Source organism: Amblyomma americanum, chromosome 4 (genome assembly GCF_052857255.1).
Source record: "Amblyomma americanum isolate KBUSLIRL-KWMA chromosome 4, ASM5285725v1, whole genome shotgun sequence".
In the NCBI taxonomy this organism is placed as follows: domain Eukaryota; kingdom Metazoa; phylum Arthropoda; class Arachnida; order Ixodida; family Ixodidae; genus Amblyomma; species Amblyomma americanum.
In genome coordinates, this window is record NC_135500.1 from 108,866,623 (window position 1) to 108,887,908 (window position 21,286).

Sequence of the window (21,286 nt, forward strand, 5' to 3'; positions counted from 1 at the left end):
CGTAAATGTGATGGATGGTTGTCGACGAGGGCTAATATGCGCACTACCTGCAGCAAACCGTAAAAAATTACATCGACGTTCATAAGATATTGCCAGTCAATATTTGACACCTTCAGCAGACATCAATTTTAGTCTTGTTTTCCAAAAACGTACGTGCCCAGAACAATAAAATTAGTGTACGTGTAGTACGTACTGTAGATATTCCAGCTGGACGTCTGCGAGATTTGTATTAGTATAGAGCGCAGTGGATAGATGGGCAGCCTCCATGGCCTAGACACCTGTGATGTGAAATAAGTGTGATTGATTTTACGTGGTGCCAAAAGATGAGATCACAATTTTATAGAGTTGGGTATTTATGACATCGAGGGTACAGGAAGCACACCGACCTGCAGAGAATCTATCATGAACAAATAATGCCATTATATTTTCGGTCAGTATGCATGGCTGTTCGAATCATACAATCGTGCACAACACACCATCATGACACTTAGAGCATATCCTCCTTCAAGAGGATTGCAATATTATATAACACAAGTATTTCGCACATCTCTCCACTCACCTGATTCAAATAAATGACTTTCAGTTATGTTTATATACTCCCAGGAAGAGTGTCCTCATGATAGCTAGTGGTAGACTGTTGCTTAGCCAAGTCATATAAATGAATGTTGTGACATTTTATTCATTACCTGTGCTACAGTGTCGACTAGGCTCATCTGCAGTGCTGTGTTATGTGAAAACCGCAATTAGTTCCGAAACACTAAAATAAGCTCAGGTAGCAGCTGTCAGTTTATGTGCATAGCCTACCAAATAAAAGGTCGGCCTGCAATCCATACATCCATGCGACGTAGTATCGGAGACGCGGGAAATGCGACCTGGGCGAACAGGAGTCAGGTGATTTTTTAGTCTCCTCATTTCACTTCCTCACGCTAATGCACGCGAGTCCAACTTTCACCTCAACAAATATCAGTTCCAGCCAGCCTCTATTTACAGAGGTATGCGCTTCTGTTGCGCCTTACACGTTCTGGAGACGTTTGTCTTTCGACAGCGGTGAAAAATGCGCCTAGTCTGGGCCCAACCGAAGAAATTTCAGCTTTGTCCAACAGCGAACTGGAATTAAGAAATGTTGCTTGATTTGCTACTCCCAACAGCTGTTTTTATCCTGAACGCAGAGCAAGCACACGAAAAAAAATGTAGGCATAGGTCAACAGGGTCGAACAGATTTAGTAATTCACCAGGATTTGTATATGTGTAATTAAAACACGGATGAAGAAAAGTGATTTTATGGGTGTCAGTTTCCTTCGATGTCCCTGAATAACATATATATGCGTAATGTAAGACCGATGTAGATGCAACGTCATGAGTACATTTATAGTTTTTTTTTTCTCAAGAAAGGTTGGTAAGCTGGACATTGAAGAGATGGTACTTATGGACGTAGACGTTTAGGCTCAATCGGGAGGTCGTTGGGAGGTTTGTGGTTTACTCGGTATGGCAGGATACCGTGACGAAAAGAGATCAGTATGAATTTCAAATTAAATGATAAAAAAGCTCAGCAAATGCACAATAAAAATCATAACAGGTAAAGCGATAATATTTCAGCACGATGCTGGTGTGGATATGATCGAATTAGTGCATAAAAGAGAAGTATTATCGTCGAATGAAAATATTGCTCATTGTAAGCTAAGGGGCTGGTTTGAACTGAGTATTGGTCCTGATAACCTCCATGTGACAGGGGAGGGTTTTCATGCACCAGCCGTTTTGCGCCTTCTGTCACATTCCACGTAGCACTGGTGGTATAACAGGACGTACCGCGTCCGCCGCTGTGTATTTGTGTGGCGCTGAGCATACACAAGGTTAGGCTGCAGGTAACGCGAACAAATGCGAGAGAAGAGAAGGCAGCTACAGCTGTAGCTCAGATTGTAGAGAACTTAGCGGGGCATGCTGGGATCATCGATTAACAATGTTCTCATTGGCGTCATTAGTTGCCTTAAAGTATGTCGTACGAAAATAATTACTCACTGAAAATTCTTTTTTAATGAACATTTCTCGAAAAAAGTAAATTTGAGCTATGCTTCCTTGGTTTCAGTCACTGTTTGCCCCGTTCATGCCCTTGTTGACCGTTGGCGTCGTGCATACCATGAATAAAAACAATAAAAACAAAAATAGTTTGGCATTCGGGTCTTGACTGTTCTTGAGAGGGAGTCCTAAGTTGCTGCTGTTTACTAACGTGAATGTTCTAAGCGCTGAAGTACAGATACTCTGCGTACAGATAAATGGCGCACGCAACGGTGGTCGCGGTGTAGCTTAGGTTTCGCGTACGCCACCTGTTCAGTCAAGGGTGCCGCTGGGCACCGTTTAATTGTGCGAGTTGGAGAATCGAAAAATGCTTGCGCATTGCTCCTTGCGCGGGAAAGAAAAAAGCGCAAAGGAACAGCTTAACCACGTGTTTATGTGCTGTGCATACCGTCCCAAAGCTTCCACTTGTCTTTGTATTGCGTTCGCCTCTGAAAACTCCTGCCGTGATTCGCTTCCCAGGCGCTGGGCTGCCAGACTACCCACGACAACCTCGCGGTGGTGGCCCAGTGTGACACTCTGCTGGTGGCGCTCAAGCCTAACGTGGTGCCCCGCGTGCTCGACGAAGTGGGGCCCTCGGTGCAGAAGCGACACCTGGTCGTCTCCCTGGCGATGGGCGTCACGCTTGCCGACATCCAGGAGGTACGACGACGCACGACAGGAAGAAAGCGAACGCGTCTTGGATTCTTTCAAGTAACTAATGAGTCCTACCCGGTGGCGGCAAGGCAGGACGGTGGCATTCTTCACAACATAAAGTTCTAGAAGAAAGACTGTTTTGTAGCGTAAGCTACACTGGCCGAGGTTGACCAGCCTCGGATGCGCGTGCTGCGCATGCGAGGAGAGCCGTGCTGCGTATGCGCGAGGAGCAGTGATATCAAAAGGTGAATTAGAATTAAAAATGCCCTGTGTTGAAGCTGGGAATCGAGCCAGGGCCTTTGGTGTCTGAGGCGGAGACGCTGCCTCTCCGCCACGACGGCTCGATGTTTAACCGTGAATAAAGGCGCAAAATAAATAAGCGCAAGTTATCCGACATCAGGAAGTGTAATATGGAGAGGATCGAGCATGCTCTAAAGAACGGAGATAGCCTGAAAGCGGTGAAGACGAAACTAGGCATAGGGAAAGCCAGATGTATGCGTTAAGAGGCAAGGAGGGCAATGTCATTAGCAATATGGATAAGATAGTTAAAGTAGCCGAAGTAGCCGAATGGGGTGGAGCGCATATGGCAAGTTCTCTCAGATCATGAATAGCAGGTTACCAATATCCCTCAAGAGAAAAGTGTACAACAGCTGTACCTTACCGGTACTCACTTACGGGGAAGAAACGTGGAGGCTAACGAAAAGGGTTAAGTTAAGGACAGCACTGCGAGCCATGGAAAGGAAAATGATAGGTGTAACGTTAAGTGGCCGGAAGCGGGCAGAGTGGGTGTGGGAACAAACGCGTGTTAATGACATCCTAGTTGAAATCAAGAGGAGGAAATGGTCTTGGGCAGGGCATGTACGGCGAACGCAAGATAACCGCTGGTCCTTAAGGGTAGCGGTGTGGATTCCAAGAGAAGACAAGCGTAGCAGGGGGCGGCAGAAGGTTAGGTGGGCGGATGAGATTAGGAAATTTGCAGGCATAGGGTGGGGGCAGCTGGCAAAGGACAGGGCTAATTGGAGAGACGTGGGAGATGCCGTTGCCCTGCAGTAGATGTAGTCAGGCTGATGATCACGATGATGATGATGATGATGATGATGAGTGAATGCACGCCTTTCATATATTAACTCTTCCGAACCAGATGTCGCCGCTATTACGCTACGTATATCCTGGCCTAGCAGGGCTAGGCCATCAGCAATTTATTCGACATCAATTTCCTAAATGGCAATGTCGCTCATAACAGGTAAAGCTTCATAACAGGTAAATGTAAAGTTAAATCATAACAGGTAAGATCAGAACGCTGCATTCACGTCTCTGCAGTTTTTTGGTAATTTGTGCTATAATCAGGGAGGCGCCGCTCCCTTTTTGCCACGGCGATTGAAGTGGAGGCTGCTGGCCTCTATTGGAACCGGGTGGGTCGGCAGCAGCCGCCCATTGGGAGCGCTTGCACTGCCAGAGTGACTCGGGCAGCCAGGGCACTGTTGTGTACTCGGTGCCAAGTGAAGACTCTTCGTCCTCGGCCGACGATGGTTTCATACCGGTTGTTGGCAAGAATGCCAAGCGCAGACTGCGTAGACAAGACGAATCGTCCTCATCGAGCACGTCAACGGTGTCCTCATCAAGCACGCCAACGATCATCACGGCGCGAAGTTCCTCGGCGCATACAGCCTTGTTTGTGCCGTTGAACCCAACGGACTACTTGAACCTCTTGGACAGGCAAGCCATCTCTATCTGGAGAGCCTCGTACCGGGAGGCATTAAAGATGTCAGAATAAACTCGTTCAAAAACGTCATTGCCATTGATGTGGTGGAGAGAAGTGCACTAGAGAGTTTAACCGCAATCACCAAACTCGGCCACATCAGTGTACGCCCCCTTATTCTCCAGGACAGCGGCACTACGGCTGGCGTAATCTACAACGTCCACATCGCCATCTGTGACGCAGATTTACCCATGTTGATCAAGCCGGCAACCAACGGCATTTCCATCATTCAAGTTCAGCGGTTAGGAAGATCTACATGCATCAAGCTGACCTTCAAAGGTGACTGCATACCATCATACGTGAAGGTTGGACACTTTCGTCATCCAGTTCGACCTTTTGTACCTAAGCCACTTCAATGCAGGAAGTGCATGAGTATCGGCCACGTGAGCGGCGTCTGCATCAACTCCATCGTGTTCCCGCGATGCTCCGAGTCACACAGCGGTGACGTTTGCCGCCCGACTACCTTGAAGCGCGCCAACTGCCACGGCCCTCATGACTCTTCCTCGAAAGACTGCCCCCGTGTAAAGACCGAGCAGGCGGTACTGAAGCAAATGGTGCGAGACCATTTACGCACAAAGAACCCGCCGCAAAGGTGCGACGACGTCGTTCGCGCCGCCGAAGGTCGTTAAAGAAAGCAGTCACATTTGAGAATGCCCCAAACGCAACTGCAGCTTGTCCGCCTCCACCAAAAACCGTACCAAATCACGGGAGCCCGGCGCTTGGTGAGGCTGGACCTGCTGCCTCAGATGCAACTTGGCCACCACTGCCAAAGCGGCAGTGCGCTAACCACACCTGTCTAAGGAACGTTCTCTGCTCTCTGCTTATGTAGGTGAGAATTCTAGTGTGCAACTGTTTCTACCTTATGTATTTTGTCTGTTATTGTGGTGCACTGCTGCCGAATACTGCCCTTGCTGCATGATGTGTTAGAATGGGGAAGGGGAACGTGAAAAACGCAGGAAAAGAGTGTGAAAAAGAAACCACAGATATGAAGGAGCTGCAAGAGTTGGTAACCGCATTTGAAAATTTTAAGCGTGATTTCAGGGCTGAAATGCGCGAGCTAAAAGACAGCGTTTCATTCTGCACTGATGTTTGCACCGAAGTAAAGAACACGGCCGATGAAATAAAGCAGAACATCATCGTGCGGTTTGTGCGCAGAAGCAAGCGAAATGACATTCTGAACAAATGCAGAAAAAAAAAGAGTTGATACCACTGTGCTGGGTGATGAAACGGGAAAACCAATTTTTGTCAATGAACACCTAACTCAGGCAAACAAGGTACTGCTTTCTGCTGCAATCAAGAAAAAGAAGGAAAACGGTTGGAAGTTCGTTTGGACTGCAGGCGGAAAAATACTTGCCCGTAAAGAAGAACATGGGTCGGCTATTCAAATCGCTAGTCACGCGGACCTGGCCCTGATTACTGCATAAGAGTAGCAAGCGAAACACCAGCAAAAACACCAGCACACCACAGGTTAAGCATGTATAGCTACTATAGCACCCAGGAATTCAATAACCAGCACAGCAACAGAGATAGTACTTTTTCCGCAATGCATGTGAACATTCGAAGTATTAAAAAAAAGAGTGACGATATAAATACGTTTCTCGAACCGTTCAAAATAAATTATGACATCCTGGCCTTTTCCGAGACATGGATTACAACTCCTGATGATGCACCACTTTTCTCCGGCTACATTCCTCGGCATGTATATCGCGAACACAAGAGAGGCGTAGGAATCTCGGCATATTTTAAGGAAACACTCACGTATGAAATATTACAAGATTTCTCATTTATATCACCAGATATTGAATGCCTAGGAGCACGAGTTGGGAAGTTTGTGATCTTAGTTGTGTATCGTCCTCCAATGGGGCACAAAAGAAACTTCTTGCAATTTCTTGACACGTTTTTTTCCTTCGTTGGTGCAAAACAATATTCATGCGTTATTCTGGGAGATATAAACATAGACCTTTCTTCCAATGACTTGCACGCCAGCGAACTAAAGACTCTTCTTTCTACATACAATTCCGAAAACAGCATACGCATGCCAACAAGAATAACGACACAGAGTGCAACACTGTTAGATGTATGCGTAACAAATTTAGAACCTCATGAATTCTATTCTGGAGTGCTCTCATCTGACTTGAGCGACCACTTGCCATTATTTTTTATTGCGGTATCCCAAAAGAAAACCAGGAAAGACCCGGATGCGCTGCTTCATACGCGTCGAAAAATCACTGATGAAACTCTGCAGCGCTTTGCTCGTCTGATAGAAAGAGTTGACTGGAGTGAAATCTATAAACAAAAAGACGCTAACAAAGCCTTCGATATATTCTTCACCTTGTTACGTTCCTCGTATGATGTGGCATTTCCAGAAGAAAAAGTCATTTCTCGTAGAAACAAAAAATTTTCGAAAACCATGGATGAATTCACTTCTTTACAGCCGCATAAAAACAAAGGACAAAATGTACCACGAATTTTTGCACAAAAGAGACCCAGGTTTATTTTTGAAATTTAAAAAGTACCGGAACGCACTAACATCGGATCTGAAGAAAGCTAAGGCAGAATACTTCCATAGTAAATTCGATAGCATAAGAGAAAATCCTAGAAAGGTGTGGGATGCAGTAAATACACTCACTGGAAGAACTAAAAAGTGTTTAAATATTACTGAAATCACCATTGATGGCAAGATTGTGCGCGGTGATGCTCTCGCCAATGCTATGAACATGCATTTTATTAAAGTAGGCTTGAATGCCTGTACAACAAAGAATTGCACTGATCAGTCAGTATCGACCATAGCACCGTTATGCGAGTCAATTTATATGCGCCCAACAACTCCTCACGAAGTAGAAATGTTAATAAACAAGCTTAAAAATAATGCTGCTGCTGGAATCGATGTCATCGGCCCGATTGAGTTGAAGTATATATCCGCAGTGATATCCGTTAGTTTGGCCTTTATTATAAATCTTACGTTGTCCACAGGAGTCTTTCCACAAAAGTTAAAGGTAGCAAGAGTCACCCCTATATATAAAGGCGCGGGCCCTGAAAACTTAGCAAATTACCGCCCTATATCCGTCCTGCCAACGCTTTCAAAAATTTTTGAAGGTGTCATTCATAACCGATTAGTGTCATTTTTTGATAAACATAACATTATTACAGAAAGTCAATATGGTTTTCGAAAAGGGAAATCAATGGAGCAGGCTTTGTTATACATTAAGGATAAAATAATTTCTAACATTGAGGATCGAAAATACACTGTAGGACTTTTTCTAGATATTAAAAAGGCATTCGATTCTATACAATACAACATCTTACTACACAAATTATCTATGTACGGTGTACGTGGTGTTGCCCTGCAACTTCTATCTTCTTATCTTTATGACCGATATCAAATAGTACTCATTAATGGCTCAAGTTCATCACAGTTAAAACTAACTCAGGGTGTCCCACAGGGAGCGATATTAGGACCGTTGCTCTTCCTCGCGTATAATAATGATATTGTGAAAATACCTGAATCACCAGAGATCATTATGTATGCAGATGACACTAATATTTTTTTCACATCGCATGAGATAACAGCACTCGAAACCAAAGTAAATAACTATCTAGTGCACTTGTCCAGCTGGCTGAAGGAAAATATGCTAGAACTGAATTCAAAAAAGACAACATTTATCGTATTTCGCCCAGTTAACAAACCACTGCACAAAAGAATAACACTTAAGTTTGATGACCAATGTCTTTCCTTGGTCAAAGAACAAAAATTCCTTGGCGTATGGTTCCAGGAAGAATTGTCATGGACGCCACATGTGAATCATCTAACAAATGAACTAGCACGAACCGTAGGATGTTTATACAAAGTAGGGCGCATAATTCCTCTATGGCTAAAACAATTGTTGTACAACTCCCTGTTGTATTCAAAACTAATATATGGGATAATGGTGTGGGGAACCACAACAAAGGGCAATTACAATAAGCTCATAATACTGCAGAAAAAGATATTACGTTGTTATGAAAATTATTATGGACGTTACCAGCTACTACAAACTTCTCCTTTGTTCTTAAAATATAAAATGCTGAGGACTGACCAGCTGTACTACTATAAACTACTTCAGTTCGTACAACTCCGGAAGCTGCACATTTGTGACAGGGAAGAAAACTCCACTTATCCTTTCCGACACAATAAAAGACGCATACCAAAAACTAGAACCAATTACGGTAAACAAACAGTTCCTTATCAAATGGCTTCGATTCTTAATAAACTTGAAGGTAACTTGAATTTCGGATCTAGTATTAGCATATTCAAAAAGCACATTAAAGATGTCCTAATAATATCAGGTGTTTTGTACGGGGAGTGACGAGTACATATGACATGCATACTCAGGATGTATCCTTCTTTTGTACTATGGTTTTTCACTTTATTTTTGTAATAAGTGTCCTTCAATGTATTGTCTACTGAACAAAATCTCTGTATAATATCCTTGCATTTTTTTGTACTTATCATATTGTGTTAATGTTGTGGTTATAATAGCATAATTTACCCACATTTGTTTTAATTATGTGACTTACCTTCTTGTTATGCTCAAATTTGTATTGCACTTCCGTCGACTGCAGAGGGACAGAGGCCTCGTCAGGCGCCACAGCCTTAGCCTCTGCCCCTGCAGCAGATGCTGTAACTGCTCTGCTGAAATAAATCTTTCTTTCTTTCTTCTACGCCTACTGTGTCAGGGATGTGGGCGCATTCAGGGCAGTCTGCAGCGCCTACGACTGATCCAGCCAACAGGCACGATCAAGGCCATGGCCCAGATATGCAAGTGATTGCAATGCTAACGTCACTAATGAATGTCATGCGTGCTCTGCTTTCCAGCCTACGCACGCCAACAGCAAATAGCGCAGTTCAAGTGCTGGATGCGCTACATCCAGTTCTTGCGGCTCTACAGCAGAAGGCATCATGAATTCTTCGGACCTGTCTTTTCAAAAGAAAGTCAAGCAAGCTCTCATTTTCCAATGCAATGCTCGTGGACTCCAGTCCCGGATTTCTGATTTACGGCACTACGTCAACGAGAATCACTTCCCCATTCTTGTGATTTGTGAACCAACGATCCCGGCAATTTTGCGAATATCCGGTTACGAGGCATTTGCATCACCCACGCACAACAGGTTCAGCAAAGTCATCGTCTACACTCGACGTGAACTTACATATGTACAACATTCGGTTCCTCCGAACGAAGACAATCAGTACGTTTGCCTGACTGTGAAGAGCCGAGACCTGACGTCTGCGCTACTGGCGGTGTACTTGGCGCCATCAAGTCGTTTAGACGCCAGAAGGTTGAGTGGTTTGATTGCAGCTACACCTGCTCCGTAGGTAATTATGGGTGACTTCAATGCTCATCACACCATGTAGGGTAGCGTTAGGATGGACGTTAGGGGAAGACAGCTTGTGTCCTTCACCTCTGACCATGATCTCCAGTGCCTTAATGACGGAAGCCTGACCTGTATTCTAGGGGTGACTTATAGCAGCTGCTTGGACTTGACTTTCGTTTCACAGTGCCTTACCAACAGCGTCCGGTGGTTTTCGGATGTAGAAACCCATGACAGCGACCATATCCCGACCTATCTGATTATTACCGGCCATTCCACATTTTCCCCAGCCACGTGTAGGTAGTGCATTGACTGGACAGTTTTTAAATTACTTATGGAGGCTGCTTGCTCAGAGGGCTTCTCTACCGGTCTTGAACAAAAAATTAAGAAGGCCATGGAACACGACATCTGCCCTTTTAACCCTGTCGCTAACTACACCGATTTTGACTTCGAAATGCAGCGACTGCGATCACAACGGCGCAGGGCAGAGCGCAGATACCGACGCACAAAGTCACGCCTAGACCTAGGAGATGCTAGGCGCATACAGAAGAAGATTCAGCGCAGAATTCAGGCACTGTAAACACAGCAGTGGAGGACATTTTGCCAAACACTTGATCCACGGAAGCCTTTGTCACGCGTTTGGAGTGTAATTCGGGGTCCTCGCACGTACCCTCAACAGCGCTACCCGTTCAAATCCGTCGCGCTCCACCAAAGACGCGGTGTGGTTGAGGTAGCTGAAGATTTTTGTGCAAGAATAACAGGCCCTCCGAATCCAGGCGCAACGCTGCACTGCAACAATGTTTCACCCTCACGGGATTCTCGGATGGATGCACTATTCTCCATGGCAGAACTTGATGCTGCGCTGGCTTGTTGTAGAAGGTCATCATCACCAGGGCCCGATAGTGTGACGTACTCCGCACTTGCCAACCTTGGCCAAGAAGCTCGACGGGCTCTTTTGGACACTTGTAACAAGTCATGGACTGCTGACATAGTTCCTCATGATTGGAAGACCAGTCGTCTGGTTCCACTTCTTAAACCGGGGAAATCGCCGCTCGACCTTTCATCATACTGTCCAATTGCACTCGCCAGCTGCGTCGGCAAAGTCATGGAAAGAATGCTGCTCACACGCGTGGAATGGCACTTGGAGCGATATCAGATTTATCCAACCTTCATGTCTGGGTTCCGACGGGGCCGCTCTTCTGTCGACGACAACGTGGTTGACCTTGTAACGTCGGTGAAACACAGCAAAAGTTTGAAAAGATTGTCCGTGACATTGTTTTTGGATATCAAGGGCGCGTACGACAACGTAACGCATCAGGCCATTTTGGACGTAGTGGAAGCTGCTTAGATCGGAGGCCGCACGTTCAGCTGGATACGCAGCTATTTATCAGAGGTCGTTTTTTGTCCTGACTGCGGACGGACCAACGTCCTTACACCGAAATTCGCGCGGAGTCCCTCAGGGTAAAGTGCTGAGCCCAGTTCTCTTCACCCTTGCTCTCATCGGCCTGGCCGACGTATTGCCACAATCTGTATTTGGGCATCAGGGGTGACCCGTCCTCAAGTTCCTGCAAGGGTTCAAAAGGCGGCATCGATATTGACATCTTATCTTCGCTTGCAGGGCCTGAACATTTCGACCGAAAAGTGTTCACTTGTGGCGTTCACACGCAATATAATGTCACGTTACACCATTCGCATCAATGGCGAAGCCATTCCCTATGAGAGAAGCCACAGATTACTTGGTGTTGTCATCGACAGAAACATCTCGTGGAGTTCACATATCTACGACATGAGAAAGAAACTAATTGTGATTGTCCACGTCCTCTCCTTCCTCGGGGGAAAGTCCTGGGGAGCATCAGTGCGCTCGATGCTACAACTGTACCGTTCCCTATTTCTGGGCTACATGCGGTACAGCCATCCGATATTCAGTTACATTAGAAAGACAAATATCAAGACCCTTCAAAGTGCAAGCGCAAGCTCTCCGCATCTGCCTTGGACTGCCTAAACGTGCATCAACAGCAGCAACCGTTCTTGTTGCCCGGGAACATCCTGTTACTACATACATTGCTAATGACACCATGAGAACACATATTCGGCACCTCACACAGGTTCCCTGTCATCACCTCGCAACACTCCCAATAATTAGGCCGCATACTGCATTCGCCAAAATCATTGAAGCCCATCGCGCATATCTTCCATCGGAGTTCACCCCTGCGTCAAGAACGTACTCACCCTTATGGAGTCTTCATGGACCCCGGGTTCACCTCTATATTCCTGGCATTACGAAGAAAGCTAGTGCATCACTGCCCGCTCTCAAACAACTGACATGGAATCACCTGTATTCTTACCACAGTCCCCGCATACATGTTTATACAGATGGATCAGTTCACTCGACCAGTTCTGCTGGGTCGGTGGTGATACCGGCCAGATCCATTTTCATGAAAGTGAAGACGACCTATCCAACATCTTCAACTGGAGCGGAACTCGCAGCCTTACGGGCTGCGGTAGAGTTCATCAGTCAACAACCTCCACATGACTGGACGGTTTTCACCGACTCTAAAGCAGCCCTTCAAGCCCTGCAAGCTGCGCTACGCCGCGGGTCGCAGGAACAACTTGTTGCTGAGAACCGTCTACTGTACCACGGCACCGTATTCAAAGGTCATGACATCATTTTTCAATGGCTGCCAGGACACTGTGGTATTAACGGTACTCACCAGGCCGATGCGGCTGCGCGTTCTGCTCACAACGACGGACTTCCAGTGAGGATCCCAATATCAAGACCTGACGCTGCGTGTGGGCTTCGCCCTTTGGCGCTGGAGCTCACACTTTCAGCGTGGAACACGGGAGAGTTTTGAAACCTCCGCCTCAAGGAACTGGATCCTGTGCTGCGCCTTCGTCTTCCACGTAACTTAGCACGTCGCGAAGCAACATTAATGCCGTTTATGGATCGGTGTTGCTTTTACAAACCACTATGCTTTCCGGATGGGGATGGCCGACAGCCCTGCCTGTGAAAGCTGTGGAGGACCATCGCTCATTTTCTCTGTGAGTGCCCTGCATTTGCGAGTTCAAGACATACACTGTGTTGTGCCCTGGACCGCCTCGAACCTCGCCCATTAACAGAGCAAAAGATCCTCAGTCCGCGGCCACAGCAGTCGACTACCCTCAAGGCATACAAGGCACTCTTTGCCTGCTTGAGAGCGACTGGATTCAGTGACAAATTGTGACAGCGTTGTGCGTGTGTGTGTGTGTTATGCCTTTTTCCCCTTCTCTCTTCCTCCTTTTAGCCCCTAATCCCTCTTCCCCAGTGCAGGGTAGCCAACCGGAACCCCTTTCTGGTTAACATCCCTGCCTTTTCCTCCTCCTCTTTATCTATCTATCTCATAACAGGTAAATGTAAACATAACAGGTAAATTTAATGATTACCTGTTATGATCACCGGTTATTCAGGAAATAAAAAAGACTGTTTTTCAGCAGTGTCCGGGCGGGAACAGCGAGAGGGGAGGGAACACATGACAGGGGCCTGCAGGTAGGCTTTGCTGCACGGGCTTCTCAGGCCAGCTGTTTTGATTTGGCGCGTGTACGGGGCAGGAATTCCTAATGCCGAGCTACAAATCTCTGATTCTAATGAGGTGCCTACCTGTAATAATAAAAAACGATTAGTTTCTGCTTAAGAACGAAGCGGCTTTTGCCAGTCAAAGGACCCGCTTCCAGCCAATAGCGTCAGCTAATTTTCATGAGCTTGCTAGCGTGGCAATGGAGGGAGTGGCAGATGAAAGGGGATAGTCCTCTCCGTCCATGGTCAGGGATAGTCCCTTCCCTGCATTGTCGCACCGCCCGCTGCGTTGTCGCGCTAGTAGGGTCATTAGAATAGGCCGACACCATTGCTTTGAAGGGGGTCTTTTGACGGAGAAAAATCGCTTCGTTCTAAACTGTATCCGACTATAGCTGACACAGCTCTTCTCTGGTGTCCACCTCCTGTGACAATGCTACGCCGAAGGCAACCCCTTCTTAACAGTGATCGGCCCTATCCCGTAAGAAGCACCGAACAGTGGAAAGTCCTAAAATTCCGTGACAACTACGGTCGACAAATGCTCCAAAACACTTTAACAAGGATTATAAATGACTACAGTAGGTTAAACATCGATATTGCGAAATTGCCCCTCTCTGAGTTATAACAGTTGTCCAAAATCTAATGTACATTCTTGGATAATTTTTCTTGTTTGTGTATATATGTGTGCGTGTTCTTGTGCTTATGTCTATAACGGCATGTATAAATTTCTGTTTGCGTATGCTGACATCTAATAGGTTGATTAAATCGATTTCTCTGATATCATAAGGCTGTAACTATTTTTTCAGCATGGCTTTATACTTTCTGCTGTCGCTGTATTTTGGGGGTCAGGGACTCCTGAAGCCGTCGTAAAACGACTTTCTTTTGTCCTCCTGTACACCTGGGTGTATGAATAAAAGCGTATGCGAGCAAGTAAGTGTTCGGTGAAATACACTGTATTTCTAGTTCCGGGAAACAAATTCTTTCCGGCAGCTGAATCTATCACCTTTATGATTGCGATTAGTACGAGACTGCAAGTCATAGGCATCTGTAGCCTACAACTTGACTATGGATGTAGCGGAGCTAATAAACTTTTTCCTTTTTTTTTCTTGAAGAGAGGGGAGGATTGGAGAAATCTAACATCACGGCGCGCTCATTGGTTGTATGCGGCGAAACGTCCGGAATCTTTCCAGGTGATTCGGCTTAATGATGGAGTGAGCTTTCATTTTTATATATCTTATTTCGCACATTCATACAGGCACGAATGGGCAGACTTCATGGGTGAATAAATGCGTCGGGTGACATTAATCTTTGTAGCAAAAGTGCGGCTAACGTTGCATTTGCCTGAACGTCGGGGAGGATAAACTGAGAGAGGCGATTCAGAGAGCTGCGAAGGCGGAGAAACTGAAATTACGCTGTGCAGAATAGGTGCAAAACAAGAATAGTGGTACGAAACAGGGCCGCCAAGGCGCACGTCTGCCGTGGAGAGATTAGCTTGAATGCCAGATCATTAGGTGCACGGAATCACCTTGAGGCAGATCATGAAGTGATGTGGAGTATATAAAATACAGGTTTTATTATGCACAATCAGAACCGATTCATAAGTCAGCCCTGCTAAGCATCAGATTGCTTATGGTTTTTGGGGGTTTAACGTCCCAAAGCGACTCAGGCTATGAGGGACACCGTAGTGAAGGGCTACGGAGATTTAGACCACTTGGGGTTCTTTAACGTGCACTGACATCGCACAGCACACGGGCCTCTAGAATTTCGCCTCCATCGAATTTCGACCACCGCGAACCCGGGATCGAACCGCGCATCAGATGGGTCGACTGGGAGTGTCTTGGGTCACTTGAGAGAAAAAAATGTAAATAACAGCAATCAGAACATCAAGTTACAGTGGTGAAAAACAAGAACAAAACAAATCATTTAGAAACTCGGAGGCTCTGAGAGTTTTTTTAAGCTCACGACTTGTCTTTGTATTTGGCCCACCTGTTGCTAGTTTATTAAATGAGCGTGGAACGTATAATGAAGCGTTATTATGCCATACTTAGCCGCGCATTTCGTACCTCAGCTAGTGAGGCTTCTAATTAAGATTAGACATACGGAATTTCAGACATGCTATATGCGATCATCGCTATTCGTATCCAACATACTGTGTTATGTAAGAGTTAAGGAGAAATATGGTTTGTAGGTTTTATGTAAATGTAAATATGGAGTCCAAATTAGGGCCATGAAGTCCACAATAAAAGAAAGCGAGGTTTCAATGCTTGCGTTAAATGTGCGACAGTGCCGCATGCGAATAACCAGGGGGAATAGTACTAATTCCAGAGAGCGTTTGTTTTGATGGCTTCGTTGAATTGTTCTTGCAAAATTAAACTAGCTAGAGACAGCATTTATTTTGTCTCTAATTTTTATTTATTCGCAGCTGTGGTGAAAAAATTAAGTTGTTTGGCCTTGCATTAGCCAAATTTTTTCGCTTGCTAGCGTGTGTTTGTGTGCGCTGACGTCAGCACGGGAAGGACTTCTTGAGGCTACGTGAGGGGAATGTGCTCGGCTTCTGCCACCCTTATCTTGGGGGCACTGCTTGGAGCGGGGATGGAGAGAGGGGATGTGGGGGGGGGGGGGAGGTATTCGCTTGCGTCGCGTGCAGTGGTGAGCGTCGCCGTCGGTCAGCCGGGGGCGTCACTTCCCAGGCCGTAGTGGCCCCGTCTCTGGTGCCATGGGTGGTCCCTGCGCAGCGCACTAGGGGGGTTGGGGCTCTGGGAGCGGGAGTCGACGTGGGAGGCCGACTCGGGGAGGATCCGGCTTACAGCCGATAGGCCAGTCCGGTTGTCTGGAGAAATTCCAGCAGCAGCCGGAAGGCCTGGGTCTGGCTGCGCCCAGGGTGCAGCAGGTACTGGTCCGAGTGGGCAGGCAGGCCGTGGCTGCGGTAGTCTGCCGATATCGCTGCTCATTCTTAGAAGCGTGCACGTATTGCAGTATTCTGCGCAGAGCGCGCTGACAGCTTGGCACACCTTTTGGCAACGCCGCATCTGCTAAAGTATCTTTGGCCCAGTTTGGAGTTGCGATATTTATACCATCTCACTTCCTCACGCAGTGATTCGGAACCTATGGACCCTTGGCGACAGCTTGTAGACGTGTGTGGTAGGCTCAAAACCACCGTCTCGCGCTCCTAGTTTCCACACCACTGCAAGAAGGAGTGAGATGGAAAAGGGAGGATTGTTGGGCCAGTTGGATTGTTGGAGAAAAGAGATAGCCTTTACAGATATTGACCTGCAATAGTATCAATCTTATATCATGGTGTTTTTTTAGTTTATTTTATGTGCACTTCCCGTATTTATTGCGCTTTCGCATGAAATACACTCAGTTGTAAGTTCGGTGCTGTGTGTGTTGTTTCTCTCTATATTGTCCCGTTTTTCGCGCCATTTTCAGTCTTGAGTGAGATGGAACATGTCTCCATATTTTGTTATATTCAACGGGCGACAACTGTCACTGGCCCCTCCAACCCACACACACCCATCCATTCCGTGCAGAGGCTTCCCTCAGGTACGCGCGTGATTCGAGTGATGCCCAATACACCGTGCCTGGTGCGTCAGGGTGCCAGCGTGTTCTCGCGTGGCGGCACAGCCACCGCCGACGACGCAAGCCTCGTGTCCAGGCTGCTGGCCAGCGTGGGACATTGCGAGGAGGTGCCCGAGTCGCTCATGGACGCCGCCACCGGACTCAGCGGCAGCGGGCCGGCATACGTGAGCAGCGCCCATTCTTTGCTTGTGCTGTGACTTTTTGTCAGGCCGCTGCATGTGTCTAAACAGAAACATCGTCTATAAGGGGAGACGAAGACACACTGTTACTTCAAGTGCGGTGGTCACGTGCGAGATCCTATGTCTCATTTAGCTTCCGTTCTGCCTGCGAGTGACTGCTACGGTTGGGCGTCGGGCATGCATCGACGGCCTCCGAATGTTTATTGGGAAGCTCTGAGCAGGGAGTCCGGATGCAAGGGCAGATTATCGCCTGAACGCTGTGGTTGTTTACACTTTTTCGCCAACTTGAGAGTATTGCTTGAATGGGCATCTAGAGTCTGCGTCACCCTTGTGTACAGAGTGGTCGAGCAGTGTGCACCGTTCAATAAAAACTGAAATTAGAAATCAGCTGGTGGTTTCCGGTCAACGTTGCTTGTACCTACCTTGCTTGCAGGTCTATGCGGCTTTACTTCCGCGCTAGAGTTGCCTATAAATGCTAGAAGCTGCAACGAGGCGTAGATTTAAAGGCAGGGAAGTGCGTCGCTCGAGTGCCGTACACAAGGGTGAAGCAGGGATTGCTCAAAAGACACGAAAGAGAGCGCATAAGAAGCCATGGAAAGCCCACAGAAAGACGTTTGCTGTGAGGCTTGCAAAGGCGGTCATGACAGAAATGGCAGACTTATGCAAGCCGCTATCCTTTACTCTTTTCCAAGGGTACAGGGCAAGTTTTATCGCCCGTAAGAACAAGAAATCACAAGTGCTTAACTTGATTCATTAACGAGAAGTGCAGAATTTTCGGAACAATACAGCGAGCGGCCCAAAAGACACTTTTTCTCATATGGTGATAAGCACACTTAAAGTGTCGCGAGTAATTCACTTTGTGTAACACTTCTAACCAACCATAATTACTACGTCGCATGAAAGGCAGGTTTCAAACATTGGTGTAGAATATTACGTGCTCAAGCTCAATTTACTGATGAAAGCTGGCAGGATTTTAATACGCGTTGTGACGAAGTTTTATGGTTCCTTTTCTTTTAGAAGCTCAAAAGGATGAAAACTCCGTTTTGTGCTCGTTCCAGGTCTTCGTTTTGATCGAAGCCCTGGCTGATGGCGGTGTGAGGCAAGGCATGCCAAGAGACCTGTCCTACAGGCTGGCTGCCAACACTGTCATGGTGAGCATACGAAAAAGTAAAATCATTTTAATGACTTACCAGACGGTCTGAATAACGAGATAAACTGTCTGTGTGCGGCACCAAGAAGCTTGACACATTAGTTAAAAAAACAACTGGGTTGTGATGGGCGTGCAGAACCTATGGGTGCGAATTCGACTTTGTTGTAGCAAAATCTTGACTACCGTTAATATATTTTTATAAAGGGGTAAGAAGATGAAGCGAGAAATGCATGGTAAAGCGGCGAAAGGGGTTCAGGGGCAACTGCCCTAATTTTCCATGCTGAGTTTGTTTATATGTTCTATTGATCTCCGCAGTACCCATTATGTGCGAAATGTGCGCCGGATTGCATAAAAAAAAATGTATTATGACACTTTGGAATCTGGTGGACCCCGTTAGAATAAAGTGAGGGGAGGCATAACCCACGTGACGGAAAAGTGGCATAGCTATTTCGACATGATGCCGTGTTTGGCTGTAAAGGTATCGACGTATTTGCGACATCGAGGGGTGGCCTCAACATATTTATTAGTCCAATGTTTAGAGGGATACCCGAAGGTGGAATAGATTTGTAATAAAGGGGCCATTACTCCTTAGCATCCACGCAAGCGCAGTCATGCGGCTACAAAGTAAAGCTATACAGCTTGAACAGAAACTTCGTAGTTGAAGAATAATTCGTCCTGGTCCGGGGTTCGAACCCAGGACCATCCCCTCGCCGGAGCAGTCGCTCTACCAACTGGGCCAACTGGGGTAGATATAGTAGCACGAAGACGAATTGATAAAAACTCCAGCTTGTGTGCCTGGAGGTTCGCCCAGTCCAGCCTACGAATTGCGGCTGCAACAGGGTCCATCAGCGCTGTATTAGAAACCAGGAACATGGTAAAAGCATGTAGAAGAGAACAGGAGCTATAAATCACATTCTCCGCGCAGCCCGAGAGCGCCTGCTCGAATGAGTGGCGACGCACTTTGATGGATTATTTTACCTCCAGATCTTCCGTTGATATTAGTAATCGACTGGACGGACACATCTTCGCGGTTGCAGGGTGCGGCCAAGATGGTACTGTCAACGGGCCGGCATCCTGGTTCGCTAAAGGATGACGTCAGCTCTCCGGCTGGGACCACCTGCGAAGGGCTGTGGGCCCTCGAGAAAGCTGGCTTCCGGGCTGCACTCATCGAAGCCGTCGCTGCCGCTACCGCGAGGGCCGCTAGAGGTCGCCACTAAACGACCACAAGCAAAGGCTCAAATGCAGTGCGCTAGAGCCTGGGGAGGAGACATGGAAGTGACGTTTTATGTTCGGATCGGACGAAAATAGCATAGCCCGCGCTAGCGTAACAGCAAATGTACAACTTTGCGAGCTGTATTGGATATTATATCAGGAAGTGCTTGCGACGCGGAGCGCTCAACTTAGCGTCATCTTTTTTTTTGCGGTCACACCACAGTGTGTCTTACGCTATCCATCTTTTTTGTCGTGGCGGTAAGAGGGAGCAGGGTGGGAAAACTGACCTCTTGCAGAGTGTCCGAGCGCGCATAGCCGGCATAACGTAATATATATTGGGCAATGAGAGGACATTGACAAAGCACCTTGAAATGCCCAGTTAGGATGTCTTGCTTTGTGAAAAATTCGTGGCTACAATGCCATTCGAAAAGCACACGGCAAGTCACTGCTATAGTGTACTGCAACAGTCACTATCTTTGCGCCATCATCTGGGCATGCATGTCACATATTTTAGCTAAAGAGGCGTCCACACGCAGAATCGGGACCTAATATTACAACTTCCAGGAATTAAGGAGTGTAGCACATCTCTTTTGAGACTTTCTAGCGCAGAAAAATAGGCTACAACACTGCCAGATTCTTGGCACCTCGGAGTGCTTGGATTGTTAAGAATGACACAATGAGATAGAAGGGAAGGAGACACAAATGATGTCTTTCTAGCCGTTTTAGGTAAGATACGACTCATAAAATTTGAGATTTATTTAGAACGCATGCCTTTTATTTTATTTTTATTCTTGTTTTTCCGTCTATGTGCTTGCAACTAATGAAGACATCTGATGTTGCTTTAATTCACCTCTAAAAAGACACAGACAAACACACATACGCGCACATACACGCATGCACGTACACAAGTATACTGTCCACCACTGAGCTGTTGAATGTGACCATCGCGAAGCTCACCATGGAGTCTGTCGAACGCCGTGCCCTTGAAACCTTCGCACAGCCGCCACCGGAAACTATTTCGCAATGTTGCACCGACCTGTTCACACTTTCGGAGACAGTAAATATTTTACGGTTCTTTTCGCAGTTTAGCTCTCCTGCCATTAGTCAGCCGCGCATTCGATGCCGACGTTGTCGAATGACACTGCTTGCCGCGACTGCCGACGGTATAAGCGAAACGGAATAGCAAGGGAAAATAATCTTGACCAAACACGGTCCCGGCACCTCGGCACCTCTGCAGTGGAGGTGCATGTCTGCGGTTTCTGACATGCCGGAGAAAGTATACTTTTCAAAAGCGCATTATGTTCATATCTGCACACTGGAACAATATGCATAAGACTCACAATTATGTCTTGCGGAAATACTCCACAAACTGAACAAGCCATTACTTGTACTCGAAAGAGGTATTATCCCATGAAGATATGTCGGCTTTTGTGTGTGCACTTGCTTTTAAGGCGAATAAAGATTACATGCGAGTGTGTGTGTGCGTGGCTATGAATTAAAATTTTTCATTGATTCACTTTTTTTAAAGGTTTTCTCTTGCTAAGCTGCACACGCGTTAAGATGTTAGCAGAAATAAGTACGACACCATAGGCTGTGACACTGCTCAGAGCGTCATGTCAGGAAAATTTAATGAATGAAATCTCACCGCTCTAAAATGTTGTGGTCCTTGAGTCACTAGGAAGTGACGCGACACTACGTGGCCATAAAGACACTGCAACACTGTTTCAGAGCATCCAATGAGTGCCTCTATCTCCGTGACCATCGCGAAGCTCACCATGGAGTCTGTCGAACGCCGTGCCCTTGAA

General features: G+C 46.7%; 1 protein-coding gene across 1 annotated transcript in view; it reads left to right on the forward strand.

Moving 5' to 3' along the window:
* LOC144128204 (pyrroline-5-carboxylate reductase 3-like) overlaps window positions 1-20,958 on the forward strand; it is a 47,446-nt gene extending 26,488 nt beyond the window's left edge. Inside the window, exons 3-6 of the mRNA XM_077661420.1 lie at window positions 2,533-2,712; window positions 16,892-17,104; window positions 18,178-18,270; window positions 19,307-20,958. Of these exons, the coding sequence (XP_077517546.1) occupies window positions 2,533-2,712; window positions 16,892-17,104; window positions 18,178-18,270; window positions 19,307-19,486 (666 nt within the window). The 3' untranslated portion in view covers window positions 19,487-20,958. The remainder of the gene's footprint in view (window positions 1-2,532; window positions 2,713-16,891; window positions 17,105-18,177; window positions 18,271-19,306) is intronic.
* The last annotated feature ends 328 nt before the right edge of the window (window positions 20,959-21,286 follow it).